Source organism: Pyrgilauda ruficollis, unplaced genomic scaffold, assembly GCF_017590135.1.
Source record: "Pyrgilauda ruficollis isolate IOZ18807 unplaced genomic scaffold, ASM1759013v1 scaffold48, whole genome shotgun sequence".
In the NCBI taxonomy this organism is placed as follows: domain Eukaryota; kingdom Metazoa; phylum Chordata; class Aves; order Passeriformes; family Passeridae; genus Pyrgilauda; species Pyrgilauda ruficollis.
Window position 1 is genome coordinate 4,783,115 of NW_024526377.1, and position 25,852 is coordinate 4,808,966.

General features: G+C 43.6%; 2 protein-coding genes across 2 annotated transcripts in view; both read left to right on the forward strand.

Moving 5' to 3' along the window:
* Window positions 1-20,227, forward strand: KHDRBS1 (KH RNA binding domain containing, signal transduction associated 1). The gene is made up of 10 exons (XM_041479147.1): window positions 1-458; window positions 7,907-8,034; window positions 9,191-9,307; window positions 10,884-11,030; window positions 12,150-12,286; window positions 14,653-14,776; window positions 14,996-15,040; window positions 15,835-15,902; window positions 16,108-16,166; window positions 18,808-20,227. Exons 1-10 carry the CDS (start codon window positions 167-169, stop codon window positions 18,903-18,905), a joined length of 1,215 nt encoding a protein of 404 aa, XP_041335081.1. The 5' UTR covers window positions 1-166; the 3' UTR covers window positions 18,906-20,227.
* TMEM39B (transmembrane protein 39B) overlaps window positions 18,874-25,852 on the forward strand; it is a 16,721-nt gene continuing 9,742 nt past the window's right edge. The window contains exons 1-2 of the mRNA XM_041479314.1: window positions 18,874-19,002; window positions 21,966-22,035. The gene's annotated coding sequence lies outside the window, so the exon portion shown is untranslated. The remainder of the gene's footprint in view (window positions 19,003-21,965; window positions 22,036-25,852) is intronic.

Consider the following 25,852-nt stretch of genomic DNA (forward strand, 5'->3'; position numbering starts at 1 on the left):
GACACACACACCACACAGACAGACAGACAGACACACACACACACCGGGAGGGGGCGGAGCTTCCGGCGCGGCACTTCCGGCCCGGCCGCTGCGCGGGCGGTGTGGCCGCTGCGCTCCCGCCGCCGTCCCCGGCCCGGCCCCGCTTCCCCTCCCCGGGCACCGCCTCATGCAGCGCCGCGACGACCCCGCCGGTCGTTTGTCTCGAGGACAGGGCCCCGGCGGCCGCGCGCCGCCGCCGCCGCGCCGACCGCCCCGTGGCGGAGGGGCCCGCGGGGCCGCCAGCGGAGCGCAGCCGCCTCCCGGTGGGGCCGCGGCCGGTGGGGCCTCAGGCTCCGGTGGTTCGGGCGGTATGGTTGGCGGTAAGATGGAGCCCGAGAACAAGTACCTGCCCGAGCTGATGGCCGAGAAGGACAGCCTGGACCCGTCCTTCACGCACGCCATGCAGCTCCTCACCGCAGGTACCGGGGCGGGCACGGGCGGGCGGCGGGTCCCGGTGGCCGTTCTGGCTCCGGAGCGAGACGGGGTTAAAATGAGATATTTCCCTGTGTAATCGCGGCTTAATCCGCAGAGTCGCGAGTTTTGCGTGTGTTTTATTGGTGGTTTTATTGTGTTATATTGTGTTGGTTGTGGTGTGGCCTCAGCCAGGCAGGAGAATGAAGAGAATGAAAACCCTTGAGAGAAGCGTTTAATAATTGAAATAAAACGTGACGGTAATGGTAAATACGCTAATAAATAATGATAATTGCGGTGGTCACAATTATAATTTTAAAAAACGGGGTTTTTAGGGATATTATGTTTTTGTAGGATTTGTTTTTCAAGGTTTAGGATGGTGATATGGGTAGTAGTGTGAGATACAGGGTAGGTTTTTAATTATTTTGTGTTGAGGGAGAAACAAGCGATGCCCAGTTCGTCACCAGCCCATCCCCGAGCTCCTTCCAGTTCCTGGGGTGGCAGTGGCAGTCCGGGCGTGGAATGTCCCTTTGGCCCCTTCAGGTGACCTGTCCTGCTTTGGGGACAGCTCCTGTCCTTACTGACAAGGGTTAAACACCGAAATATCGGGTAACGCGATTCCCATAAAACCCCTAAAAACAGCTGTGGGGAAGAAAAGCAGCTCTGTCCTCGGCGAAATCAGGGCAGCTCTTCCACCCCTGGGGACAGAGGAGCTAAAAAAGAACCTTAAAATGGTTCTTTTGTACCGGGCGGGGATTTTTCCCTGCTGGGAGTGCAGAGCTGGGCTGGAAATGGCAGGCTTTGTTCTGAGCCCAGCCGAGCCTTCCTTCCCGGCGCTGCCCAGTCCTGGCGGCTCGGCTTGGTTCGGCTCGGCTGTGCTCGGTCCGGCTCGGCTGTGCTCGGTCCGGCCCGGCTGTGCCCGGCCCGGCTCGGCTGTGCCCGGATCTCCCTCTGCAGCCCCGGCCCGTTCCGCTGCCAAAAACGGGAACCGGTTCAAACATTCCCAACCTCTGTGTGCTGGGAGGCTCCCAGAGCAAGGATCTGCTCAGATTTCATCTCCACCGGTGATTTAAAAAATTATTTATTTTCCACCTGCTTTTAGAATTATAATTATTATCATTATTTCCACCGGTGCTTTCAAAAATTATTTATTTTTCCATCTGCTGCTATTATTATTATTATTATTATTATTATTATTATTATTATTATTATTATTATTAATTTCCACTAGTGCGTTTAAAAATATTTATTTTTTCCACCTGCTCTTAAAATTGTTATCCTCATCATCATAATTATTAATGTTATTATAATTTAATTTTTATTATTTTATTCTTATTTTTATTATTATTTTATTAATAATAATATTACTATCGTTACTATTATTAATAATAGTATTGTTTATTGATTTAATTTTTTAGTTTTTATTGGGATTTTAAATTATATTTATTGGAATATCTAAATTATTTTAATGAATTGAATCATTAAATTTTATTTTAATTGATCAGATTTTAATAATCTATTCAACAATAATTTATTCAATAATTATTTATTTAAGAATACTTTATTTAATTCAATTATTTTTAATTAACAATTTAAAATTATTAATTGGAATTTTAAAAATAATTTCTTTCTCCGCCTGCTCTTTTTTAAATTATTTATTTTGCCGGGGCTTTAAAAAAGCAGAGTTTTGGTGCAGCTCTGGAGCTTTTAGGAGCTTGTTTTATGCAAGGAATAATTCTTGGGAATTGCTGTCTCTCCCATTGTGCAAACAACCCATCACAGCATCACCCACCAGCACCTCGATCTCAATAAATGAGTTTTATAATCCGATTTTCCATCGGTTTAATGATCCTGATTAATGAAATTCTTCAGCCTGCTCGGCTCTGACGCCTCCCAGGAGAAGGAAATCCGAGGAGTTTGCAAATTCCCACCCGAAGAGCAGCATCCTGCAGAGCCTCCTTCACCTGAGGGGGTAACAGGGATTCAGGAGGGGTTTTTAAAAAATTAATTAATTTTTTATTAATTTAATGATTGCAGCTTCGGGAGATTTAAAACTGGAGCAGCTCCAGCCGTGGGTATTTTGAAAATCACTTTTTTTAATTTTTTTTTGGGAGCGTTCCCAGTCCCAGGTCAGGGTGAGCTGAGCAGGAAAACAATGAGGAAGAATTTGAGGTAAAATGGTGGATTTAGGGAATTATTTTTGCCTGGATGAGCCCCAGAGTGCTCAGGATTCCTTGGAATTTCAGCTCTGTGATGCACAGAGCCTGCACAACTCCACCAAAATGATTTCCAGGCCCAGGGATGATCCTGGGTGTCAGCAGGATTTTTATTCCAGCCTTTTTTTCCTTCCCAGAAGTGGAAGTTGCTCCGGCTGCCTGCCTCAGGGAGGGAGCCCTGCTGGAATTCTGCGTTCATTTCTTTTAAACAACATCAAGTTGTCGAAAATACTGTGGTGGTTTTTTATTTTTAAAGAGATATTTAAATTTTTTTTGGCTTTTCTTGGGAGCAAAGGCCTGGCAGTGAAGGGATTCTTATTAATTCCATGGACTCTGGTATGGAAGTGGCTGCACTGAGGGTTCTGTTATCCTAAAGAGAAACTGAAAATTGGGATTTCTTTTATTTTCAAATATAATCCACATTTCCCTCCTGGCATTTGGGGTCTGTGTGACCTTCCTTTTCCATAGGAACAAGAAAATCCTTTTTTTTTTCTTTGTGTTTATGCTGTGGAAAGAGCAGGGGAGGTGTGAAGTGCACAGCCCTCTCTGCTTCCCTGCTTTGGGAAAAGGGAGATATCCCACATCCCACCTGTGTGTCAGCCAGCTGTGGGGTTTTGGGATTTTTTAGGAATTCTAGCCGGTTTTATTTCATGGAGAAACTCCACGGGAAAAGAGCTGAGCTTCCCAAGGATGTGTGAGCTGTGGCATTCCAGGAGGGGTGGGAATGGGGGCAGGAAGGAGCAGCTGGAGGTGCTGGGGGACTCCCCCACGGAATTCCCTGCTGGATTCAGGCCAGATCCAGGCTGTGCATCCCTGGAATGGGGAAGGGCTGGGTGGGAATGTCCCACGGGTGGGTGGTGGCTCCTGGGAACCAAGCAGGGATTATTGGAGAGGGCTGAGGTCGCTGGAGGTGAGAGGGGTCACCCTGAGGCTGGTTCCACGTGCAGTCCAGGCTCTCCTGACAGAGATTCCCTCAATTCCTGTCCTTCCAATGGATATCCTGCCCCCAGGCTGCCGCCTGGAACTGTCCCCTGCTCTCTCAGGCTGGGTTGTTCTGGAATCATTTCACTTTGCACTTCTCAACTTCTGTTTTGTTCAGCCATGGCAATGTTCTCAACTGCTGGCACCGCTGTGGCCATTCCCATTCCTGCTCCTGTGGCCATTCCCAGAGCTGTGGCCATTCCCATTCCTGCTCCTGTGGCCATTCCCATTCCCAGAGCTGTGGCCATTCCCATTCCTGCTCCTGTGGCCATTCCCATTCCTGCTCCTGTGGCCATTCCCATTCCCAGAGCTGTGGCCATTCCCATTCCCAGAGCTGTGGCCATTCCCATTCCTGCTCCTGTGGCCATTCCCATTCCTGCTCCTGTGGCCATTCCCATTCCCACCTTTGTGGCCATTCCCGCCTCAGTGGCCATTCCCATTCCCACCTCAGTGGCCATTCCCATTCCCACCTCAGTGGCCATTCCTGCTGCCGTGGCCATTCCCATTCCCGCTGCCATCCCAGGAGTTTCTCCCCCCTGTGCCACATCCCAAATCTCACCTTTCCCTCCCCGTGCCCCTTCTCCTGGCAGTGCCCTTCCTTCCCAGCAGAGCTGCCTGCCCAGGAGTGCCAGGCTGGAATCCCACGCTGGGGATGTATTTTGGGGTGGGAAACAGTGGGATTAGGATTGCCAAATTCTTGGAATCTGGCTGGGAACTGCTTCCCCTTCCTGAGAAAAACCATCTGGGCAGCAGTGAAGGATGGAGGAGGCTCTGCTTTCCTCAGAGGTGCCACCCAAAAATTCTTTGGAGTTTGGGGTTTTTTTAGGGATCATTCTACTTGACTTTCCAGGTGACATTTTCATTCTGACAAACCAGTGTTCTCCCAGAGCCCAGCTGAGCTGCAGGCCAGCATTTCCATGGATTTTGATTCTTAAGGAATAGCTCAGGAGCAGCAGCAGCATTGCCAACCCTTTACCTGCCCCTTGGGAATCCTGCTGAGCCCATCCCTGCCCCTCAGGAATCCCTGGAAAAGCTGCCAGCTGCTGACGTTCCCCGTGGCAAGCAGGGAACCTGCTCCCAAAAATCCTCTGGAGTGGGAAGGTGTGGACACCTTGGCCCCGCCGGGTGTCCCACAGCTGCTCCTGGTGTCACATCCAGGGCACCGCCGCCGGGATTTTATCCTTCCTCACCTCCTTCCAGGCTCTCCTTGGGTCTGGGGCTGCTTGGAATTCCCAGAGCTAGGAATTCCCAGAGCTTGGAATTCCCAGATCCTGGATTTCTCAAAGTTTGGAATTCCCAAAGTTTTGAATTCTCAGTGCCTGGAATTCCCAGAGCTTGGAATTCCCAAAAGTTTGGAATTCCCAGATCCTGGAATTCCCAAAGTTTGGAATTCCCAGAGCTTATAATTCCCAGAGTTTGGAATTCCCAGATCTTGGAATTCCCAAAAGTTTGGAATTCCCAGAGCCTGGAATTCCCAAAGCTTGGAATTTCCAGAGTTTGGCATTCCCAGAGCTTGGAATTCCCGAAGTTTGGAATTCCCAGAGCCTGGAATTCTCAGAGCTTAGAATTTCCAGAGTTTGGAATTCCCAGAGCCTGGAATTCCCAAAGCTTGGAATTTCCAGAGTTTGGCATTCCCAGAGCTTGGAATTCCCAGATCCTGGATTTCCCAAAGTTTGGAATTCCCAAAGTTTTGAATTCTCAGTGCCTGGAATTCCCAGAGTTTGGAATTCCCAAAAGTTTGGAATTCCCAGATCCTGGAATTCCCAAAGTTTGGAATTCCCAGAGCTTATAATTCCCAGAGTTTGGAATTCCCAGAGCCTGGAATTCCCAAAGCTTGGAATTTCCAGAGTTTGGCATTCCCAGAGCCTGTATTTTCCAGAGCCTGGATTTCCCAGATCTTGCAATTCCCAAAGTTTGCAATTCTCAAAGTTTGGAATTCCCAGAGCCTGGAATTCTCAGAGCTTAGAATTTCCAGAGTTTGGAATTCCCAGAGCCTGGATTTCCCAGATCTTAGAATTCCCAAAGCTTGGATTTCCCAAAGTTTGGAATTCCCAGAGCTTGGAATTGCTGAAGTATGGATTTCCCATATCCTGGAATTCCCAGAGTTTGGAATCCCTCTGCTCCTTCTCCTCCCTTACATTCTGTGTTCCGTTCCAAGGCGCGGAGCTGCTGCTGCTTTTTTGAATTTTGTTTTCTTTCCATCAATCTCTGAATTCCCTCCCAGCCCAATCCCAGCTGTTCCCGCAGCTGTGGCAGCAGGCAGGGATGGATTTTCCTTCCTGTGAACTGGGAATTTCTGGTTTGCAGAGCTTCCCAGCCAGCCCCGGGCTGTTTTCAGGAGGCAGAAAATCCCCGTGTTTAATTTCATTTTAATCTTTGAATTTAACAGGAATTAATTCCTGTTTCGTTCAGTTTTATCAAGGGGGTTTGAGGGTGTTTTTATTCTGGATGTGTGTGTAAAAAACACTTCTTGTTTGTCTGCAGGATGCGTTTTCACAAATGTTTTCAGAAATTCAATTTACAAGCCTTGGGAAGTGTCTTTCCCTAGGAAAATGCTCAGAAATTCCATTTACAAGCCTTGGGAAGTGTCTTTCCCTAGGAAAAGGCTCAGAAATTCAATTTACAAGCCTTGGGAAGTGTCTCTTTCCTTTGGAAAATGCTCAGAAATTCCATTTACAGGCCTTGGGAAGTGTCTCCTTCCCTAGGAAAATGCTCAGAAATTCAATTTACAAGCCTTGGGAAGTGTCTCTTTCCTTTGGAAAATGCTCAGAAATTCAATTTACAAGCCTTGGGTTTGTTGGTGAAATGGCACAATTTGATTTTTCACCTCTCCTGATAAAGAGCCTGAAATCAAGATTTGGGATTGATATTTATGATGTGATTTATTATGATTTATTATGATTTATTATGATCAATTTGGGTTTTTTTTCTGTTGGACCAAAGGATCAGCAGTAATTTGGGGTTGTTAACAATGGATTGACTCCAAACTTGGGGGAATTTCTCATGGATTTGTTGGCCTTGAAATAAAAATTGTGATTTTATTATCCCTGAAAAGGGAAATTCGGGGGAAAATGGAATTATTAACTCGGAAATGCCTGGAGAGGATTTTCCATCTCCTGTGAAATCTGAATTTCCAGCAGGTCTGGGTCTGCCAGTCCCTAATTAATTTCCCTTAATGACCTCATTCCAGCAGGTAATTGGGGCTGTCCCAGGCCACCTCACTGGGGTTTTAAAACTCATTTTTAATTCACCACAAGCAATGAAAAAAGCAAAAAAAAATCTTAATTTTGGGAGATGAAATATTTGGAGTTGTGTTGCTGAATTAAGAATTTTTGGGACTCGATTTTATGGCTGCAAACCTGAGGGTTTAAAACCCACTTAGGAATGGTTTGGGTGATAAATCTGAATTTATTTAGTGAAATGAAGCTGGGAGAATTTCCTAACCCACACCACACTGGGCTAGGAAATAACAAAAAAATAAAATTTTAATTTAAAAATTAAATCAAATATTTAATATTAAATAATAAATTAAAAACTGGTGTTTCTATTCCAAACAAAAATTTTAAATTACATAAAAATATTAAATCAAATACTAAATTAAATATTAAATAATAAATTAAAAACTGGTGTTTCTATTCCAAACAATTCCATTCCAAATCCCACTATTCCAATGCTATTTATTGGGAATATTTTCAACTTTATCAAAACTCATCTGCCTGGAGGTGTTGCCACCACTAATTAAAGGGCAGATTTTAAATAAATGTGAGTTGGGTGATAAAAAAATTGCAGATTTCTGTCCCAATTTAGCAAAAAAAAATTAAAATTTTATGTATTTTGGGCTGGTTTCTTTGCAGATTTAAGGGAAGGCAGAGGAATTTCCTTCTGGTATTTGTAGGGTTTTGTTCTTGTGATTCCATCTCTGAGCTGATGATTGTTAAAGGAAAATATAAAGCAGCCCTATTTTTATATTATTATTTATATTTATCTTATTAATAATTATATATATAGTTTACTTACATTTCTAATATTATATTTATATTATTTTATATGATTGTTTATATCTTATATTAATTTTTTGTATTATTATTGATAATTCTATTATTTATATTCCTATTTATAATAATATATTTCTATTATTTTATTTTTCTATTATTATATATTTATTATTATATATTTATTATTATTATATATTTATTATTATTATATATTTCTATTATTATATATTTCTATTATTATTATATCATTTTCTTTTTATTTAGAAATTGAAAAAATTCAGAAGGGTGAGACAACAAAAAAGGATGAAGAAGAGAACTACCTGGATTTATTTTCCCACAAGAATATGAAACTGAAGGAACGAGTTCTGATCCCTGTCAAGCAGTACCCCAAGGTGAGGCCAGAAAAAATCACAAAATCCCAGAGATTTTCTTCTTTTCTGTGGGATTTTCTGGCTGCCAAAGGGGCAGCAGGAGTTAAATCTGCTTTTTCAACCAAAATCCAAGAGATTTCTTTCGAAAAGTAAGAAGTTGTTTGGGTTTTTCTCCAGGCCTGCAGGGATTTTATTTCTAATATATTGAATTTTTTGGAATATCGCGGGGTAAGTGGTGCTGCAGAGCTGGGATCTTGGGTTCTGGAACAGACAATTCCATGGGTGCAGCTTTTTTTGCATTTTTTTACATTTAATTCCTTAAAGGTTTGCTGGAAAGCTGCTGCAGATGTTGGGATTGAACCACTTAATTTAGCTTGGTTTTTCTGCCTGAGCATTTGTTTTTTCATTAAAAGAAAGGTTAGAAACTTGAATTTTCCTCTTGAAACTTGGATTTTCCTCTTGAAACTTGAATTTTCCTTTTGAAACTTGAATTTTCCTCTTGAAACTTGAATTTTTCTTTTGAAACTTGAATTTTTCTTTTGAAGCTTGGATTTTCCTCTTGAAGCTTGAGTTTTCCTTTTGAAACTTGAGTTTTCTTCTTGAAATTTGAATTTTCTTTTCAAAACTTGAGTTTTCCTTTTGAAGCTTGAATTAATTTTGAGTTTTCCTTTTGAAACCTGAATTTTCCTTTTGAAACCTGAATTTTCCTTTTGAAACCTGAATTTTCCTTTTGAAACCTGAATTTTTCTTTTGAAACCTGAATTTTCTTTTCAAAACTTGAATTTTTCCTTTGAAGTTTGAATTTTCCTTTTGAAACCTGAATTTTCTTTTCAAAACTTGAATTTTTCCTTTGAAGTTTGAATTTTCCTTTAGAAACCTGAATTTTCCTTTTGAAACCTGAATTTTCCTTTAGAAACCTGAATTTTCCTTTTGAAACCTGAATTTTCCTTTCAAAACTTGGACTTTCTTTTCGAAACTTAAATCTTCTCTTCAAATCTTAAATTCTCCTTTCAAAACTTAAATTTTCCTGTGCATTTTTTTGCTTAAATGAGGAAAAAATTAAATGTGATTTTTTTTTTTTAAATCAACTGACACAACATTAAAAAAAAAAAAAATTATTGACATTTTTAAGCTCTGGAGCTGATTTATTTTGGTTTTTTTTTTCCTTAATTTCCAGTTCAACTTTGTTGGGAAGATTTTGGGACCCCAAGGCAACACCATTAAGAGACTTCAGGAAGAAACTGGTGCTAAAATCTCTGTACTGGGGAAAGGTTCCATGAGGGACAAAGCCAAGGTAAGGGAGAACAAAATTCCATTTAAGGGTGACAATTAGCAGCTCTCCAAGCATTTTATTAAAAATTAAACAAGAAAAATCTTTAATTAAATATGAATTTAAAAGCTGATAAAATAAGGATTATTCTCCTGAAGGGACATTCACTAAAGGGATATTTTTCTTCTCTGTAAAAAGATAAAAATCTCTTTTTTTAGCTGCTCTAAAATATTTAAATTCTTCTGGTTCAGTGGAAATGTTGGAGCAATGTGTTCCTGATAATTTTTGGTCACAAAAAATTTGAATAATTTTGAATCCCAAAGTACCAGAAGGGGTTTTTAAACAGCAAAAAAATATGAAAAAAATAGGAAAAATATTCTTTTTATTTCTTCTTGCTTATTTTGGGCAGAGCTGTAGCTTAATTCTGATTTTAATTTTATTTATTGATTTTAATTCTTGAGCAGCACAAAAAGTTTTATACTTTCAGCTTCTTTGTAACTTCTTAAATAACTGCAAAACAGCCTGAGAAACAGAAATATCTTCAAGATATCTTGAAAAAAAAAAATTGTACACACAGTTGTACAAAATCATGGAAGCTTCCTATAAAATTTAAAAATTCTTTACAAATTCCATTTTTTATCATTCTGCTGGGTTTTTTCTGTAGGAGGGAGAGCTCTGCAAAAGGTGGGGGTGGGAATCCCAAATCAAAATAAAATCAAAATAAAATAAAAACAAAAATAAAATTAAAATTAAATAAAAGTAAAATAATTCTGCTGGGGCTTTTAGCAGGAGGAGGAGCTCCATAAAGGGGGGGATCCCAAATAAAAATCAAATTTAAAAAATAATAAAATTAAAATGAAAATAAAATAATTCCGCTGGGTTTTTTTGCAGGATGAGGAGCTCTACAAAGGGGGAGATCCCAAATTAAAATTAAAATAAAATAATTCTGCTGGGTTTTTTGCGGGAGGAGGAGCTCTACAAAGGGGGAGATCCCAAATAAAAATTAAAATTAAAATAAAATAAAATAATTCTGCTGGGTTTTTTTGCGGGAGGAGGAGCTTTGCAAAGGGAGGGGATCCCAAATAAAAATAAAACAAAATAAAAATAAAATAAAATAATTCTGGGTTTTCTGCAGGAGGAGGAGCTCCGTAAAGAGGGGGATCCCAAATAAAAAATAATGTAAAATAAAATAATTCCGTGCGTTTTTTCAGGAGGAGGAGCTGCGCAAAGGGGGGTGTCCCAAATAAAAATTAAAATAAAATAAACTAAAATAATTCTGGGTTTTCTGCAGGAGGAGGAGCTGTGCAAGGGCGGGGATCCCAAATAAAAATTAAAATAAAACTAAAATAATTCTGTTTTTTTTCAGGAGGAGGAGCTCTACAAAGGGGGTATCCCAAATAAAAATAAAAATAAAATAAAATAATTTGGTTTTTCTTCAGGAGGAGGAGCTGCGCAAGGGCGGGGATCCCAAATAAAAATTAAAATAAAATAAACTAAAATAATTGTTTTTTCCAGGAGGAGGAGCTGCGCAAGGGCGGGGATCCCAAGTAAAAATAAAAATTAAATAAAAATAAAATAAAATAATTTGGTTTTTCTTCAGGAGGAGGAGCTGCGCAAGGGCGGGGATCCCAAGTACGCCCACCTCAACATGGACCTGCACGTTTTCATCGAGGTCTTCGGGCCCCCCTGCGAGGCCTACGCCCTCATGGCCCACGCCATGGAGGAGGTCAAGAAATTCCTGGTCCCTGTGAGTTCCCTGCTCCTTGAAGGAGTCTCTCCCAAAATTAAAATTCAAATGAAAATTGGTTCTTAAATTAGGGAAAGAAACGGGGAAGTTCAGACATCTGGAGGGAGATCAGCACTGGGATCTCCAGGAGGCTCTGGGATGGTTCTGGGAGCACTGGGATGGTTTTGGGATCTCCAGGGAGCTCTGGGATGATGCTGGGATGGTTTTGGGATCTCCAGGGAGCTCTGGGATGATGCTGGGATCTCTGGGATGGTTTTGGGATCTCCAGGGAGCTCTGGGATGGTTCAGGAATCAGTGGGATAGTTTTGGGATCTCCAAGGAGCTCTGAGATGGTTTTGGGATCTCCAGGGGGCACTGGGATGGTGCTAGGATCTCCAGGGATCACTGGGATGGTGCTGGGATCTCCAGGAGGTTCTGGGATGGTTCAGGAATCACTGGGATGGTTTTGGGATCTCCAGGGAGCCCTGGGATGGTGCTGGGATCTCCAGGAGGTTCTGGGATGGTTCAGAAATCACTGGGATGGTTTTGGGATCTCCAGGGAGCTCTGGGATGGTGCTGGGATCTCCAGGAGGTTCTGGGATGGTTCAGGAATCACTGGGATGGTTTTGGGACCTCCAGGAAGCTCTGGGGTGACTCAGGAATCACTGGGGTGCTTCTGGAATCTCCAGGGAGCTCTGGGATGGCTCTGGGTGATCTCCTCTGGCCCTTTAGTCCCCAAGGAAGGATCTGCAAGGACCTGCCAGGCACAGTCTGCATCCCTCAGGATTTGAAAAGCCAGCCTGGCTTTGGAAGGGGCCCTTTGGGATGGGAACACTGCAGGGTTCCCTCCTGTGGGCTCACTGCCCCTGTAGACAGGAGCTGTGGGCTCAGACCTGCCTGGGCTCTCCCCCATGGATCCTCCTGGCATCCCTGGCATTGTGGGAACATCTCCTGGAGGTGCAGGGCTGGAATCTTGGAGAAAGCTGCAGCAAATCCCAGAAAAACCAGATTTTATTGAGGTCCATGCAGTCATTTCATCCCAGCACAGCAGCCTGTGACATCCCAGAGCTGTTCTCTGGAGCTGACCCTTTATATCCTTATTGATCCTTATTTTTATCCTTATTTCTGTCCTTCCTGCAGGACATGATGGATGATATCTGCCAGGAGCAGTTCCTGGAGCTCTCCTATCTCAACGGGGTCCCGGAGCCCAGCCGCGGCCGAGGCGTCCCCGGGCGGGGCCGGGGGGCAGCCCCACCTCCCCCTCCCCCTGTGCCAAGGTATTCCCAAAATCCCAGCCCTGGCAATGCTGCCTTTCACCCACAGCTGAGCTCTCAGAGGGGTTAAGCTGCTGCTTGGCTAGGCCTGGCTTGGGGGATTCTGGCTCCGTGTTTGGGGTGTCATCCGACACGGGGGGGATTTGGGATGGGTTTAAACAATGGTTTCATGAATGGTTTTATAAATGGTTTCATAAATGGTTTGATGAACATCTCAGAAACGGGCCTGGCTGGTGATGGAAGGGCTGTAACCCCTCAGCATTCTCAGTCTGAAATTCCCATCCTCTCAGTTTGAATTCCCACCTCTGGGGTGGCATCTTTCTGGCAAAGCTTGGGGATAAATTGGCACTAAAACTGTTGCCTCACTCCCTGATCCATGGGCTGGTGCTTTTCCTGCTGCCTGCAGTGTCCCTGCCCATGTCCTCAGTGATCCTGAGGGATCTGGGGTGATCCAGGTGGGTGGGAGGGTCCTTTGGAGTGAAATTCCCTGCCCAAAGTTCTGTATCAGATTTATTTCTTTGTCTGTCTACAGCTATTTTATCCTCACAAACCCTGAGCCTGACTCTAGATCTGCTCAAAAATTGGATTTAAGTGTCACAAGGAGCCTCTCCTTGGCTCTGTGAGCCAGTTTGACTCAGTAGGCAAAGCTTAGCTAATCTAAATTGTGTACAGCTCCCAGCTTAGGCTGGGCTGAAAACCAAAATTCGGTGATTTACCCCCAAAGGGCAACCAAGCCTCACTCTCACCCCTCCCCACTCATGGGATGGGGAGAGAATTGAAAGGGTAAAAGTGAGGGAATGAATGGGCTGGGATAAAGTTCAGCAGGAAAAGCAAAGTAAACCAAGGAATTCACTCCCTGCTTCCTTGGGAAGGCATTCCAAAGGTGCCCCTCTACTTATTTAGCTTTTCACCCAAACCAGCAGAATTCTCCCCCAGAGGAGGGTTCAGTGCCTCTCCCAGCACAACAATTCTCATTTCTGTGCCAATCCACAATTCCCAGCTCTGTTATTTTTTTGTCACTACTGACAGTCCCCATCCTGGGGCTCTCCAGAGCAGCAGCTCCTGCCTGTCGCAGACATATTTCATGAAAAATGTTTTTGTCAGGATCTTTTCTGCTGAGAAGCTGGGATGCTTCATCTTCTCCATGTTTTACTGCTTTGGAATGTGATTTGGGGAATTGTTTACCCAGCACGTGAAATAGTTTTTATTTGATGACCAATGCCAGCCACCTGTGTCGAGGCTGTGAGCAGTCACAATATTTTGTTATTCATTCATTTCTTTTCTTTTCCAACCTTCTGATGGATCCTTTCTCTCTTTTCTTTTTAGTATAGTTTTAGTATAACATTTTAATATAATATAATATGATATAGATATATGATATATATAGTATGATATGATATAATATATATGATATCATATAGTATAATATAATGTAATACATATTATATGATATATAATATGATAGGATACAATATAATGCAATATTATAAATATAATATTATAGTGATTAATAGGATATCATATGATACAATCTAATGCAATATAACATAATCATGTATATTATAATTATATATAATATTATATAACATAACATAATATATAATTAGTATAATATAATATAACGTTACATAATATAGCATAATATAATACAGTAAAGTTTAATATAATATAATATATATAATGTAATATCATATAATGTAATATAGCATAATATAATATAACATTACATAATATAACTTTACATAATATAACATAACATAGTAAATAATAATATAGTATTAACATAACATAGCAAATAATAATATAGTATTAAGTATAATATAATATAACATAGTATAATATAATATGGTAAATATAGTGTAGTATGATATGATATAATATGATATGATATCATATGATATTATGCATAATATAATATATGGTGTAATATAATATATGATGTACTATGATATGATATAATTTAATATTATACATAATATGATACATAATATGATATATAATATAGTATAATATGATATATAATATAGTATAATATGATATATAATATAGTATAATATGATACATAATATAGTATATGATGTCATATGATATGATATAATATGATACATAATACTATATATAATATAATATATAATATAATACAGTGTATAATATGATACATAATTTAGTATATGATGTAATATGATATAATATGATATAATATGATACATACTATTATATATCATACAATATATAATACAATATGGTGTAGTATAATATGACACATAATATGTAATGTAATACACCCACCTTCGAACCATGAAGTGAGGTCTCTCTGTGCCCTCCTGGCCCCCGAGCCCACCCTGACAGCGCTTTCTGTGTCCCCGCAGGGGCCGCGGGGTCGGTCCCCCCCCTCCTCCTCCCCCCCCGCGGGGGGCGCTGGTGCGGGGGGCCGCGGTGCGCGGGGCCATGGCGCGGGGGGCCGCGCTGGTCACCAGGGATCAGTGGGATGGGGCTGGGATCACCAGGGATCAGTGGGATGGGGCTGGGATCACCAGGGATCAGTGGGATGGGGCTGGGGTCACCAGGGATCAGTGGGATGGGGCTGGGGTCACCAGGGATCAGTGGGATGGGGCTGGGATCACCAGGGATCAGTGGGATGGGGCTGGGATCACCAAGGACTGCTGGGAATGGTGTTGGGATCCCACTGACTCCTGATTCTGGGATCACCAGGGTCCCCTGGGATGGTGCTGGGATCACCAAGGACTCCTTGGAAAGGTGCTGGGGTCACCAGGGATGAGTGGGATGGTGATGGGGCTGGGATCACCAGGGATCTGTGGGATGGGGCTGGAATCACCAAGGACTGCTGGGAATGGTGTTGGGATCCCACTGATCCTGGGATCACCAGGGTCCCCTGGGATGGTGCTGGGATCACCAGAGCCTTTGGGATGGCTCTGGGATCACCAGGAGCCTTTGGGATGGCTCTGGGATCACCAGGAGCCTTTGGGATGGCTCTGGGATCACCAGGAGCCTTTGGGATGGTGCTGAGATCACCAGGGATCACTGGGATGGTGCTGGGATCATCACAAGTACTGATACACCTGAACTTTTGGGGTTTTTTTTTCTCAGCAAAATGGGTTTTTTTCACTGAAGAATTCAGAGGTTGGGGGTTGTAAATGTGTGGTTTGGATGAGACAGAACTATGGAATATCCTGGATCACCCAGCCCAGCTCCTGGCCCTGCACAGACACCCCAAAATCCCACCCTGTGCATCCCAGGGAGCATTATCCTGCAGCTCCAGGGAGCCTGTCCAGTGCCCAGCCCCCTCTGGAGATAAAACCTTTCCCTGATAACAATCCCAGCTCTCCTGGCACACGGATTTATCCCTGGACATGGAACAATTCCTAAATACGAGCGTGGCTCACCCCTGCCAGCCCCGGGGCTCCCTCTGTGCTGTGCCTGAGCCCTTTCCCTGTGGCAGGCCAGGATTTCCAGGCTCTGCCATCTGCTGTGGGTTGGATTTGGTTCCTTTTTGGCCCTTTTGTGACACTTTTTTGTCCCCATCCCCGCAGGGCTACGACGACACGTACGCAGAGCAGAGCTACGAGGGCTACGAGGGCTACTACAGCCAGGGCCAAGGGTGAGTGGGATTCCCTCTTCCCAAAGGAATGCTGCATGGCCTTTTCCCCCTTTTTTCCCCTTTTTTGAATCCCATTTGAAGCCAATGGAAACATTCCTGAGCTCTGCTGGAATCCAGGACTAGGAGCATCTTCTCTTTTCCTGGTTTTTTGTGGCAGCGTGGGAATGGGATTTCCCTGTGTGTAACCACCTCGTTGCTTTTGCAGGGATACAGAATATTATGATTATGGACATGGGGAGGCACAGGAAACCTATGAAGCTTATGGTATGTTTGGGAATTCTGGGATAAGGAAGGGGTTGGGAATTGCTTGTGGTCAATTTTCCTGGTTTTCAATGTCTGGATAAAAAACTGAGGAGAACCTCGTGGTGTTTTTATTTAGGTCTGAACAACCTCTCTGTGGGTTTAGGTTGGTCTCAATGGTGATGCTTTTAAAAAAATCCATTTTTTAATCTCTGGAAATGTTTTAATTTCCTTGTAGCTTTAGAATATTTCAGGAGGTCTGGATTCCACCCACAGCACTTGTCTGGTTTTCATGGGCTGGGTTTTATATGGTTCCATCTGCTTCCTTTATCCTCACAAACCCTGAGCCTGACTCTGGGCTGTAAATCTGCTCAAAAACTGGATTTAAGTGTCATGAGGAGCCTCTCCTTGGCTCTGTGGAGCCAGTTTGACTCAGTAGGCAAAGCTTAGCTAATCTGAATTATGTACAACTCTCAATTTAGGCTGGGCTGAGCCAAAATTTGGTGATTTAACCCCAAAGGGCAACCACACCCCAATTTCACTCCCCACCCATGGGACAGGGAGAGAACTGCGAGGGTAAAAGTGAGGGAATGAATGGGCTGGGATAAAGTTCAGCAGGAAAAGCAAAGTAAACCAAGGAATTCACTCCCTGCTTCCTTGGGAAGGCATTCCAGAGGTCCCTCCCTGCCTCCTGCTGCCCTCAGCTGTGGCTGCATTTATTTCTGAAGGCAGTTCCCATGGCCAGGCTTGGAATGGCATCTGGCTGTGGCAATGAGAAGGAATCATTGTCCCCTGTCCCCAGAGCAGCCTGGGCTGGGCCAGGGTTCATTTTCCTCCCCAGGGCTGCTCTGGGACTGACTCTGGATTTGTGCTGAGCCAGAGGAGTTTTGTTGTTGCTGGGCAGGGTTTAGACAAATTCCCAAAGCTGCCCTTAAAGGTGTGGAATTCCGTGTGGCTGGAACAGTCCCTTGTGCAGGTGGTGACATTCCTGACCAGCTGGAGATCTCTGGAAGCTGGGAATTCATGTCCTGGCAGAATTAGGGAAGCAGAGTTGTTGTCTCCTGCTCACCCTGCTCCAGGCTTAAATCCAAATCCAGGAGCCTTGGGGTGTTCCCTGCTCCAGGTTTAACCCCAAACCCAGGAGCATTGAGGCATTCCCTGCTCCAGGTTTAACCCCAAACCCAGGAGCATTGAGGCATTCCCTGCTCCAGGTTTAACCCCAAACCCAGGAGCATTGAGGCTTTCCCTGCTTCAGGTTTAATCCCAAACCCAGGAGTTCAGGGTGTTCCCTGCTCCAGGTCTAACCCCAAACCCAGGAGCTCAGGGTGTTCCCTGCTCCAGGTGTGACCCCAAACCCAGGAGCTCAGGGCTTTCCCTGCTCCAGGTCTGACCCCAAACCCAGGAGCCTCAGGGTGTTCCCTACTCCAGGTTTAACCCCAAACCAGGAGCCTGCCAGGATGTTTCCATCCAGCTGCTCCCAGGAGCTGCTGGCTGTTCCCTGGGTTTGCTGAGCCCGTGTCACCCTGAGCACAAAGAGCTTTTTGTGCCTCCTGCTCCCTCAGAGCCCACAGTGCCCCTTGGACACTTGGCTCAGTTAATCTGATCTGTTTATCCACTGGTTTTTTTTTATTCCCTCTGGTCTCTGCTTCCCTGAGAAAAGAATTAGGGGATAAATCCCCAAGGTGGGCTGGGGGTGGGTGGAGGGAAGGTTTGGGGAGGCTGGGTTTCAGATCTGGCAGGGACAGCTCACAGGGGTGGCTGTCACAAGCAAACTCTGCTTTTTTTCATGGAATTCTGGAGTGGTTTGGGGTGAAAAGGGCCTTAAAGGTCCTTTAAATCATCCCCTGCCATGGCCACCCTCCAGTGGCCCAGCAGGGTTGGGGTGTGCTGTGTCCTGGTACTGTGCAGCGCTGGCAGCTGGAGCTGGATCTCCCGAGGGCTGCTGGTGGAGCTGGTTTTGGGGATCAGGAGCTGGTTGTGGGGATCAGGAGGTGTTTTGGGGATCAGGAGCTGGTTTTGGGGATCAGGAGGTGTTTGGGGGATCAGGAGCTGTTTTTGGGGATCAGGAGCTGGTTGTGGGGATCAGGAGGTGTTTTGGGGATCAGGAGCTGGTTTTGGGGACCAGGAGCTGGTTTTGGGGATCAGGAGCAGTTTTTGGAGAGCTGGTTTCGGGGGATCAGGACCTGTTTTGAGCAGCTGTTTTTGGGGGATCAGGACCTGTTTTGGGGAGTTGTTTTTGGGATATCAGTACCTGTTTTGAGCAGCTGTTTTTGGGGGATCAGGACCTATTCCTGTTTTGAGCAGCTGTTTTTGGGGGATCAGTACCTGTTTTGGGGAGCTGTTTTTGGGATATCAGGACCTGTTTTGAGCAGCTGTTTTTGGGGGATCAGGACCTATTCTGAGCAGCTGTTTTTGGGGGATCAGGACCTGTTTTGAGCAGCTGTTTTTGGGGGATCAGTACCTGTTTTGAGCAGCTGTTTTTGGGATATCAGGACCTGTTTTGAGCAGCTGTTTTTGGGGGATCAGGACCTATTTTGAGCAGCTGCTTTGAGCACCTCTTCTGCCCCATCCCATCCCACACTTCACCACCTCCCAGCCCATTTTCATCCCCATCCCTCCCCTCCTCCCTCCTCCCATTCCTGACTTTTTCTCCTTTTCCCCACAGGCCAAGATGACTGGAATGGAACCCGGCCCTCCCTGAAGGCCCCCCCAGCCCGGCCAGTCAAGGGGGGCTACAGAGAGCACCCCTACGGCCGCTACTAACCCCAAAAATGGGGCAAAAATCCCAATTTAGGAGCAAACACTTGTTACTGGTTCTTGTATCTCCCGGGATTCCCGTTGCTTTACCCACAGCAGACAAGTAATTGTCTCCCTGTTTTTCTTCCTGGCCCTTTTTTTCCTTCCCACTCCATCCTCACCTTGCATTTTGGCTTCTGTATGTAGTGATTTCTTGAGATAAATTTAAATAGATTTAGAGGGGGAAAAACTTTTTAATTTTTATTATTTTTATTTTTTTTTCCCTTCGGTGTGTAGATGGCTTTTCTTTCTTTGTCGTTTTAGGTAAAAAAAAAAAACAAAACAAACTGTACCTTTTTTTAAGGAAAAAAAAGACAAAAAAAAACCACACAACTAAAAAGCAAGTTTAAAAAAAATGTTAGTTTCCAAAAGTGACATGCTTTGCTTAGTTCTGAAATTAAGGTTTTGTTAAAACTTTTAAAGTTTGTTTTAAAGGAACCCATAAAGGTTGTAGTTGCAGAATCCCAAAGTAGGCTACATTTCAAAATTCAGGGTTATTTTTTAAGAATTAAAATCTTAATGTAACAGTAGTGGCTGCCACCATTTAAAAAAAAAAAAAAACAAAACAAAAACAAAAAAATAACTTCAGATGCCAAACCTTTAAAAGGACATTGCTGGTGAATCTTGAAGTTTAAATTTTAACCCAAAGGATCCTCCAAACAAATTAAATAGCATTTTTTAAAGAGAATTGACTTAAAAGGAAAAATTAGGTTGGTAAAAAAATTGACTTTTCTTATGTGGATTTTGAAATCTAGCCCCCCGTGCAGTGTTGAGATATGCTTGGGAATATTTTTCCTGTGGAAAGGGGTTTTAGTTGAACTCTAAATGAACAAATTTTAGGGGAAAAAAACCAAAATATGGCTCTAATTGCCCAGTGTTTGATAGAAAGAATATTCCATGGGTAGGCCTGTAAAATTCTGATTTTTTGTAGCCCTTTGGGGCAGAAAATCTGATGAAAATTTCAACCTCACCCCCAAAAAAATCTCAATTTCAAGCAGTCCCAACCACTTGTTCAAGTGTATCTCAGCACGAGCTTTGCATAAAAAGGGACACTGCAGCTGTAAAAAAAAAAAAAACCAAAATAAAAAAAAACCAGACAAAAAACAATCCCAAATTTCACTTTGTACATAAGATAAAGTCCTAATTGGATTTGTTACACTGTCCTCCCACTCTGTTCTGGAAGAGAAAAATGCTACATTTTGTGTAAAGTCTGCCTAACTAGGTAGCTCAAAACGTGTCAAAATGTCTGTCTCAATCTGTCAATAAAGTTTAGTCCTTTTTTAATCAAAGTAAATGTGATGAATTGTCATTTGTTTTTGGAGGTTTTTTTTTTTTTTGTTTCAAACAACTTTAAATCCATGCTAAACTTAATTTGTCTTTTTTTTTTATTATTATTATTTTTATTATTATTATTATTGATTTAAAAACCGTGGAGGCATTTCTAAAAAATGGTGGTTTTTTTGGTAATTCTCTTGAGAAAACAAAAATTTTTCGAGCTTGTCGAGTTTAAATTTATTTTAAAAAATATGAAAAAAAAATACAAAAAAAATTTGTTTTTCACCCCCTGGAAGTTGCTGAAAGCAGTTTTGAGCCAGAAATCTGAATTTGGAAAGCGTTTGGTGGTTCTTTGCTCGATGATTCAGATTTCAGGTGGCCTCAGAGAATATTCCTGGTTTAAGTAGGAATGCTGAGAATTCCAAGGAAGTTGCTTTCTGTAACCCCCCCTTGGCAAAGATGATGCTTCCAAGCAGATTTTCCTTGGAAAAACCGCTTTAAAAATGAATTTTTTTTGGTTGGTGGAAGGTGCTGCAGCTGCTCCTTAAATCCTTTCTGAGAGGGTGTGGATGTAGAGATATTGAATTTATTTCTATTTCAAAAAATCAATGCTTCGTGGTTTGTTATTTCCCATCCAGCAGATGAATTTGGAATTTTAGGGGGAGAGGATTAAACTGCTCGGGGGTGAAAAATAGAATTTTAGGGAAAAAAAAAAAACCAAAAAACAACAAAAATGCAGCGCATGAACCGAGGGGAATATTTAAAAATATTTTTAAAAAAAAACCACACAAAAGTTGTATTTATAGACTGTTATTAAAGTGCAAATAACTGAATTTTCAACACTGGTTTGGAGTCAGCTTTCAGGGCATAATGTGATGAAAAGATCAGCCTATGCCCCCCCTTTTAAAGGAAAATTATCAGCAGGAGAAATCAGGATGTGTAAAGCTAACAGGCACCGCAAAGCCCAAAAGGTAACCTAAATGTCTGATTTTAATATAGCACATTTCTCTTTTCCATAAACCTGTGACGTAAACTTTTTACCCAGCCGACCCTTCAGATGTTAATTTAATGTAAAAGGGGAAAAAAAAACCCCCCCTTTTAAAGGAAAATTATCAGCAGGAGAAATCAGGATGTGTAAAGCTAACAGGCACCGCAAAGCCCAAAAGGTAACCTAAATGTCTGATTTTAATATAGCACATTTCTCTTTTCCATAAACCTGTGACGTAAACTTTTTACCCAGCCGACCCTTCAGATGTTAATTTAATGTAAAAGGGGAAAAAAAAACAACCCAAAAAAGTGAAAAAAAACAAAAAAAAAAAAAAATTTTTTAAATATAAACATTTAAACCAACCCACGTGGCATAAATTAGCAATAACTTTTAATAATGTGCCCTTGGCAGATGCACTGGGATGGAATGTGGGCCAAAAGGAATCTTTAAATATCCTGGATTTTTAAAGGATAAAAGATGTAAAATGAACGTGAATCCAAGCTAGTCCTGCTACTGCCAAAAAAAAAAAAAGAAAAACCAAACCCAAATTCTGCTCAGTTGTTTGAAAATGTCAATTTTTAGCCCCCCCAGTATTGCTGTTTCCTGTGAAATGTCCATAGCTCAGCTGAAGTTGCATGTTTTTCCTTCATGTGTAATTGCATGCAGGAATCTTTCTTTCTTTTTTCCTTTTTTTATTTTTTTAAATTTATTTTTTTTTTAGTATCTTCGTGAGGATCCTCACAATTTTTTCCTTTGATTTGCAGGAATTTGGGGCCGTGACTCAGCGGGGTGAGGAGGAGGAGGAGGAGGAAGAGCAGGGCCAGCACCAGCTGGGTGAGTTTTGGGGGATTTTTTACAACCCCTTGTTGAGTTCCCAACGTGGGGGTGGCACCATCTGAGCTGCTAAATTCCAATTTTTCCTTGGATCCACACCAAAAAAATAAAAAAGGGGAAGTTGTTTCTCTGAGGTCACAGCGTGGAGGAGGCTCCTGAGCTGAGATTTTAGGGGATTTTAAAGGATTTTGGGATGAGATCCGTGCCTTGGGATGCAGGGATTTCATGGTTCTGTGCTTCCCAAGTTTTGGGATTTGTTCCCTCTTGCCCTGGGGATGGCTCAGGAATTCCCACAGCAGGGGAAAATCCAGGAAAATTCCAGGCTGCAGATCTTTCCTTGCCACTTCCCAGCCCTTCCACACGCTCTGGGATGGGATGTGGCTGCTGGGAGTGGTTTTTGTGGAATTCTGCCAGGGAATCTCCCTCAGGGACCCCACAGTGATTTTTGGGGTTTAAAACCGTGGAGGCATTTCTAAAAAATGGTGGTTTTTGGTAATTCTCGTGACAAAATAAAAATTTTTTGAGCTTGTCAAGCTTAAATTTATTTTAAAATATATGAAAAAGACAAAAAAAAAATTGTTTTTCACCCCTTGGAAGCTGCTGAAAGAAGTTTTGAGCCAAAAATCTGAATTTGGAAAGCGTTTGATTGTTCTTTGCTTGATGATTCAGATTAATCTCACCCCATTCCCTTGGGCAGGGATTCCTTCCCCTATCCCAAATTGGCCTGGAGCATTTTCAGGGATGGAGCAGAGGAGATGCTTCCCTAAAAATTCTCTTTTGCTGGATGGCTGGGAGTGGTTGTGGGGTGATCACATCAGCAAGGACACAATTCCTTCATCCCCTTCCCTGTGGGATTCCAACATGCTGCCCCTGAGCTCCATAAATAAAAATCACCAAGGAATCCACCTTGAAATGCTGGAAAAGCCCAAATCCCAGCTGAGCAGGGGACGTGGAAGGATAAATCTCATTTTTTTAGGGGATTATAAAGCTCCCAAACGAGCCCCTCTTACCTCAGGAAAAGGGAAATTTGTGGGAATGCTGTAGCAGGGAGTTCACCCTGAATTCCTGCACTTGAAAATTGAATTTCCCTCTTGCCAGGAGAGAAATGACAGCAGGCCTGGATTTGTGGTTATCAAATCCATCTTCATTTCCAGTGGAATTGGAACACCAATTTTTTTTATGGCAATGCACCAATCTTTCCCATTTCTCTCTTAATAGGCCCAGCTTTTAGATCAAGTGGAAAAGATTTGATAGAGATCATCTCTTAGGAAGCAATTTATTCCCAAATGGATCTTGTGATGCTGCCTTTGGAATAACCCAGCTCGTGCCTTGCTTTTTGTGGGATGCTGATAGGAAAAGATGGAAATGTGAATATACTGAAATAACTGGATGTGCTGGGAGTGTTTTGCAAACATTCCCTGGATCAGACAGCTCCCTCCCTCCTTCCCTCCCTCTCCCAGCACTTTTCCAGGCAGGATTTAGCCCTGGAGCCTGCCAGAGCTCATTTGAGATCCCAAAATAACCCCTCAGCAGCAGAATCAGCCAAACATCCTGGGGTGAGGCAGGGATGGAGATTCCTGGGAGTCTGAGTCACCTCAGTTACCTGCAGAACCTTCCCTTTCCTGCTGGAATTCTGCTCCCAAGTGCCAGGGATCTCCTCCTCTCCCTGTTTTCCCAAAGGGCTCATCCACATCTTGTTATTTGTAGGATTTTGGGCAAGACCCCAGCCCAGAGAAAATCCCCCATTGTTCTTCACGTCTCCTCCCTGGAAGTGTTTCCCAACAAAATCCTGGTTTTGTCAGGCTGGGAACACCCTCCTGCTCCGTGTCTCAGCATTCCCAACTTCCCAGGGCTTTTCCCTGAGTGGGAACAGCTCCTGCAGCCTGCAGGGCAGCCCTGGGGTGTAAAACCCCAGCCTGGCTTTGCTCTGAGCTGGCCCAAACCTGGATTTTGTCCTTAGTGGGGAGTGAACCTGAGGAAAACGCTCCAGCTGGAATTCCAGAGGTGTCCCCAGCAGCTTTTCCTGGGAGGAGCCTCATCCCCTGCCCCTTCCTTACCCCTGCTTTCCATTTTCTGTTTGGAATATTTCAATAAAGCCAGTGGCTCCGAGCTTCATTCGATGGAATCATGGATTCAGGGAATGCTCCGGGGTGGGAGGGACCTTAGAGCTGCTCCAGTCCCATGGCAGGGCCACCTTCCACTATCCCAGTGCTCCAGGGATGGGAATTCCACAGCTTTTCTGGGGTTTTTTATCTCCCAGCCTCACTGAAAGCACAGTGGTTTGATCTTTTACCTCCAGAATTCCAGCTTGGATCGGCTGAGCTGGAGAGCACAGCTGGATTATTCCCACATCTGAGCAAATCTGAATTTTATATCGGAGCATCTGCCACGAGCAGAGCCGGGAAAAAACAGCTGGAATGTGCATTTTTACCTCCTTAACCCCTCCTGCTGCTCTCCCAAAGAAAATTTGGGATCAGGGGGATTCCAGCAGCCTGGAGAGACCCTGGAGGAGGAGGAGGGAGAGGGGAGCAGGGAATGCTCCAGCTGGAGCTTTTGGGGAGGAAAATTTCTCAGGGAATTCCTCCTCCATGGATCGAGGAATTTCTCCCTCATGGATGAGGGAATTTCTCCTCCATGGATCAGGGAATATCTCCTCCATGGATCAGGGAATTCCTCCTCCATGGATCAGGGAATATCTCCTCCATGGATCAGGGAATATTTCCTCCATGGATCAGGGAATTCCTCCCTCATGGATCAAGGGAATTTCTCCTCCATGCATCAGGGAATTCCTCCCTCATGGATCAGGAAATTTCTCCTCCATGGATCGGGGAATTCCTCCCTCATGAATCAGGGAATTCCTCCCCCACAAATCAGGGAATTCCTCCCTCATGGATCAAGGAATTTCTTCTCCATGGAATTTCCTCCCTCATGGGAATTCCTCCCTCATGGATCAACCCCCAGCACCTCGGATGAGCCGTGGATGGTGATGGGGAGGAATTCCTGCAGGCTGGGCAGTGTCCAGGGGGCTCCCAGCTACCATGGAGATGCTTTTCCCTCCTTTTTCCCCTCGGGAAGCTCCCTGGTGTGAGCACAGCTCAGCTGAGCCCTCCATATGTCTCCATGGGAATGTTTTTCCACGCTCCTTTTGCTCCTTTTGCCAAGAGGGAGCTGATTCCAGAGGATCAGTTCAAGCTCTGTGTGCTGTGACTGGAAAAATGGGAATCTGCCAGGTTTTTTTGGGAGTGTTGGAGAACACCAGAGCCTCTCTTGGATCCTGGGAACTCCCTTGGATCTCCAGCTGCCTGTTGCAAAACTGAAATATAAACTGTGTCCTGATGGAGGTGTTCATTTTACCGCTGAATTTGGAATTTCACCACCGATTTTGGACCAAAAAAGGCTCATCCATCACGTTCCAGATACATTTTTTTGGCCTGACTGGGTTTTTAGGGATATCCTGGTACCTTTAGAGGATTCTCTTAAACATCAGGTGTCTGGCCACTCCTGATTTTTGATGAATCAGTTTAAGTTGGAAGAACCCTCCAAGCTCTGTGACCACTCATTCCTTGGACACCTCCAGGGCTGGGCACTCCAAACCTCCCTGCGCGGCCAAAAAAACCCCAAAAAATCAGCAAATTTTGTCTTTGTGCAAGTCCATTCATTCCAGAGCCGCTTTTTCCTGCAGCCTAGGCAGGGCTGGCTCTCAGCTTTGTGTAACCATCTGTGCTGAAACAAAGCCGAGCAAATAACTGGGGGAAAAAAACCCAAAATTGTGAAGACGCTGAAATCCCTCCAGGAGCATCCCAGCACCGCGCGGAGG

Coding starts and splice junctions, on each gene's coding strand:
- KHDRBS1 (XM_041479147.1), top strand. CDS start 167: ATGCAGCGCCGCGACGACCCCGCCGGTCGTTTGTCTCGAGGACAGGGC. Junction 459..7,906: donor CATGCAGCTCCTCACCGCAG/GTACCGGGGCGG, acceptor CTTTTTATTTAG/AAATTGAAAAAATTCAGAAG. Junction 8,035..9,190: donor CTGTCAAGCAGTACCCCAAG/GTGAGGCCAGAA, acceptor CTTAATTTCCAG/TTCAACTTTGTTGGGAAGAT.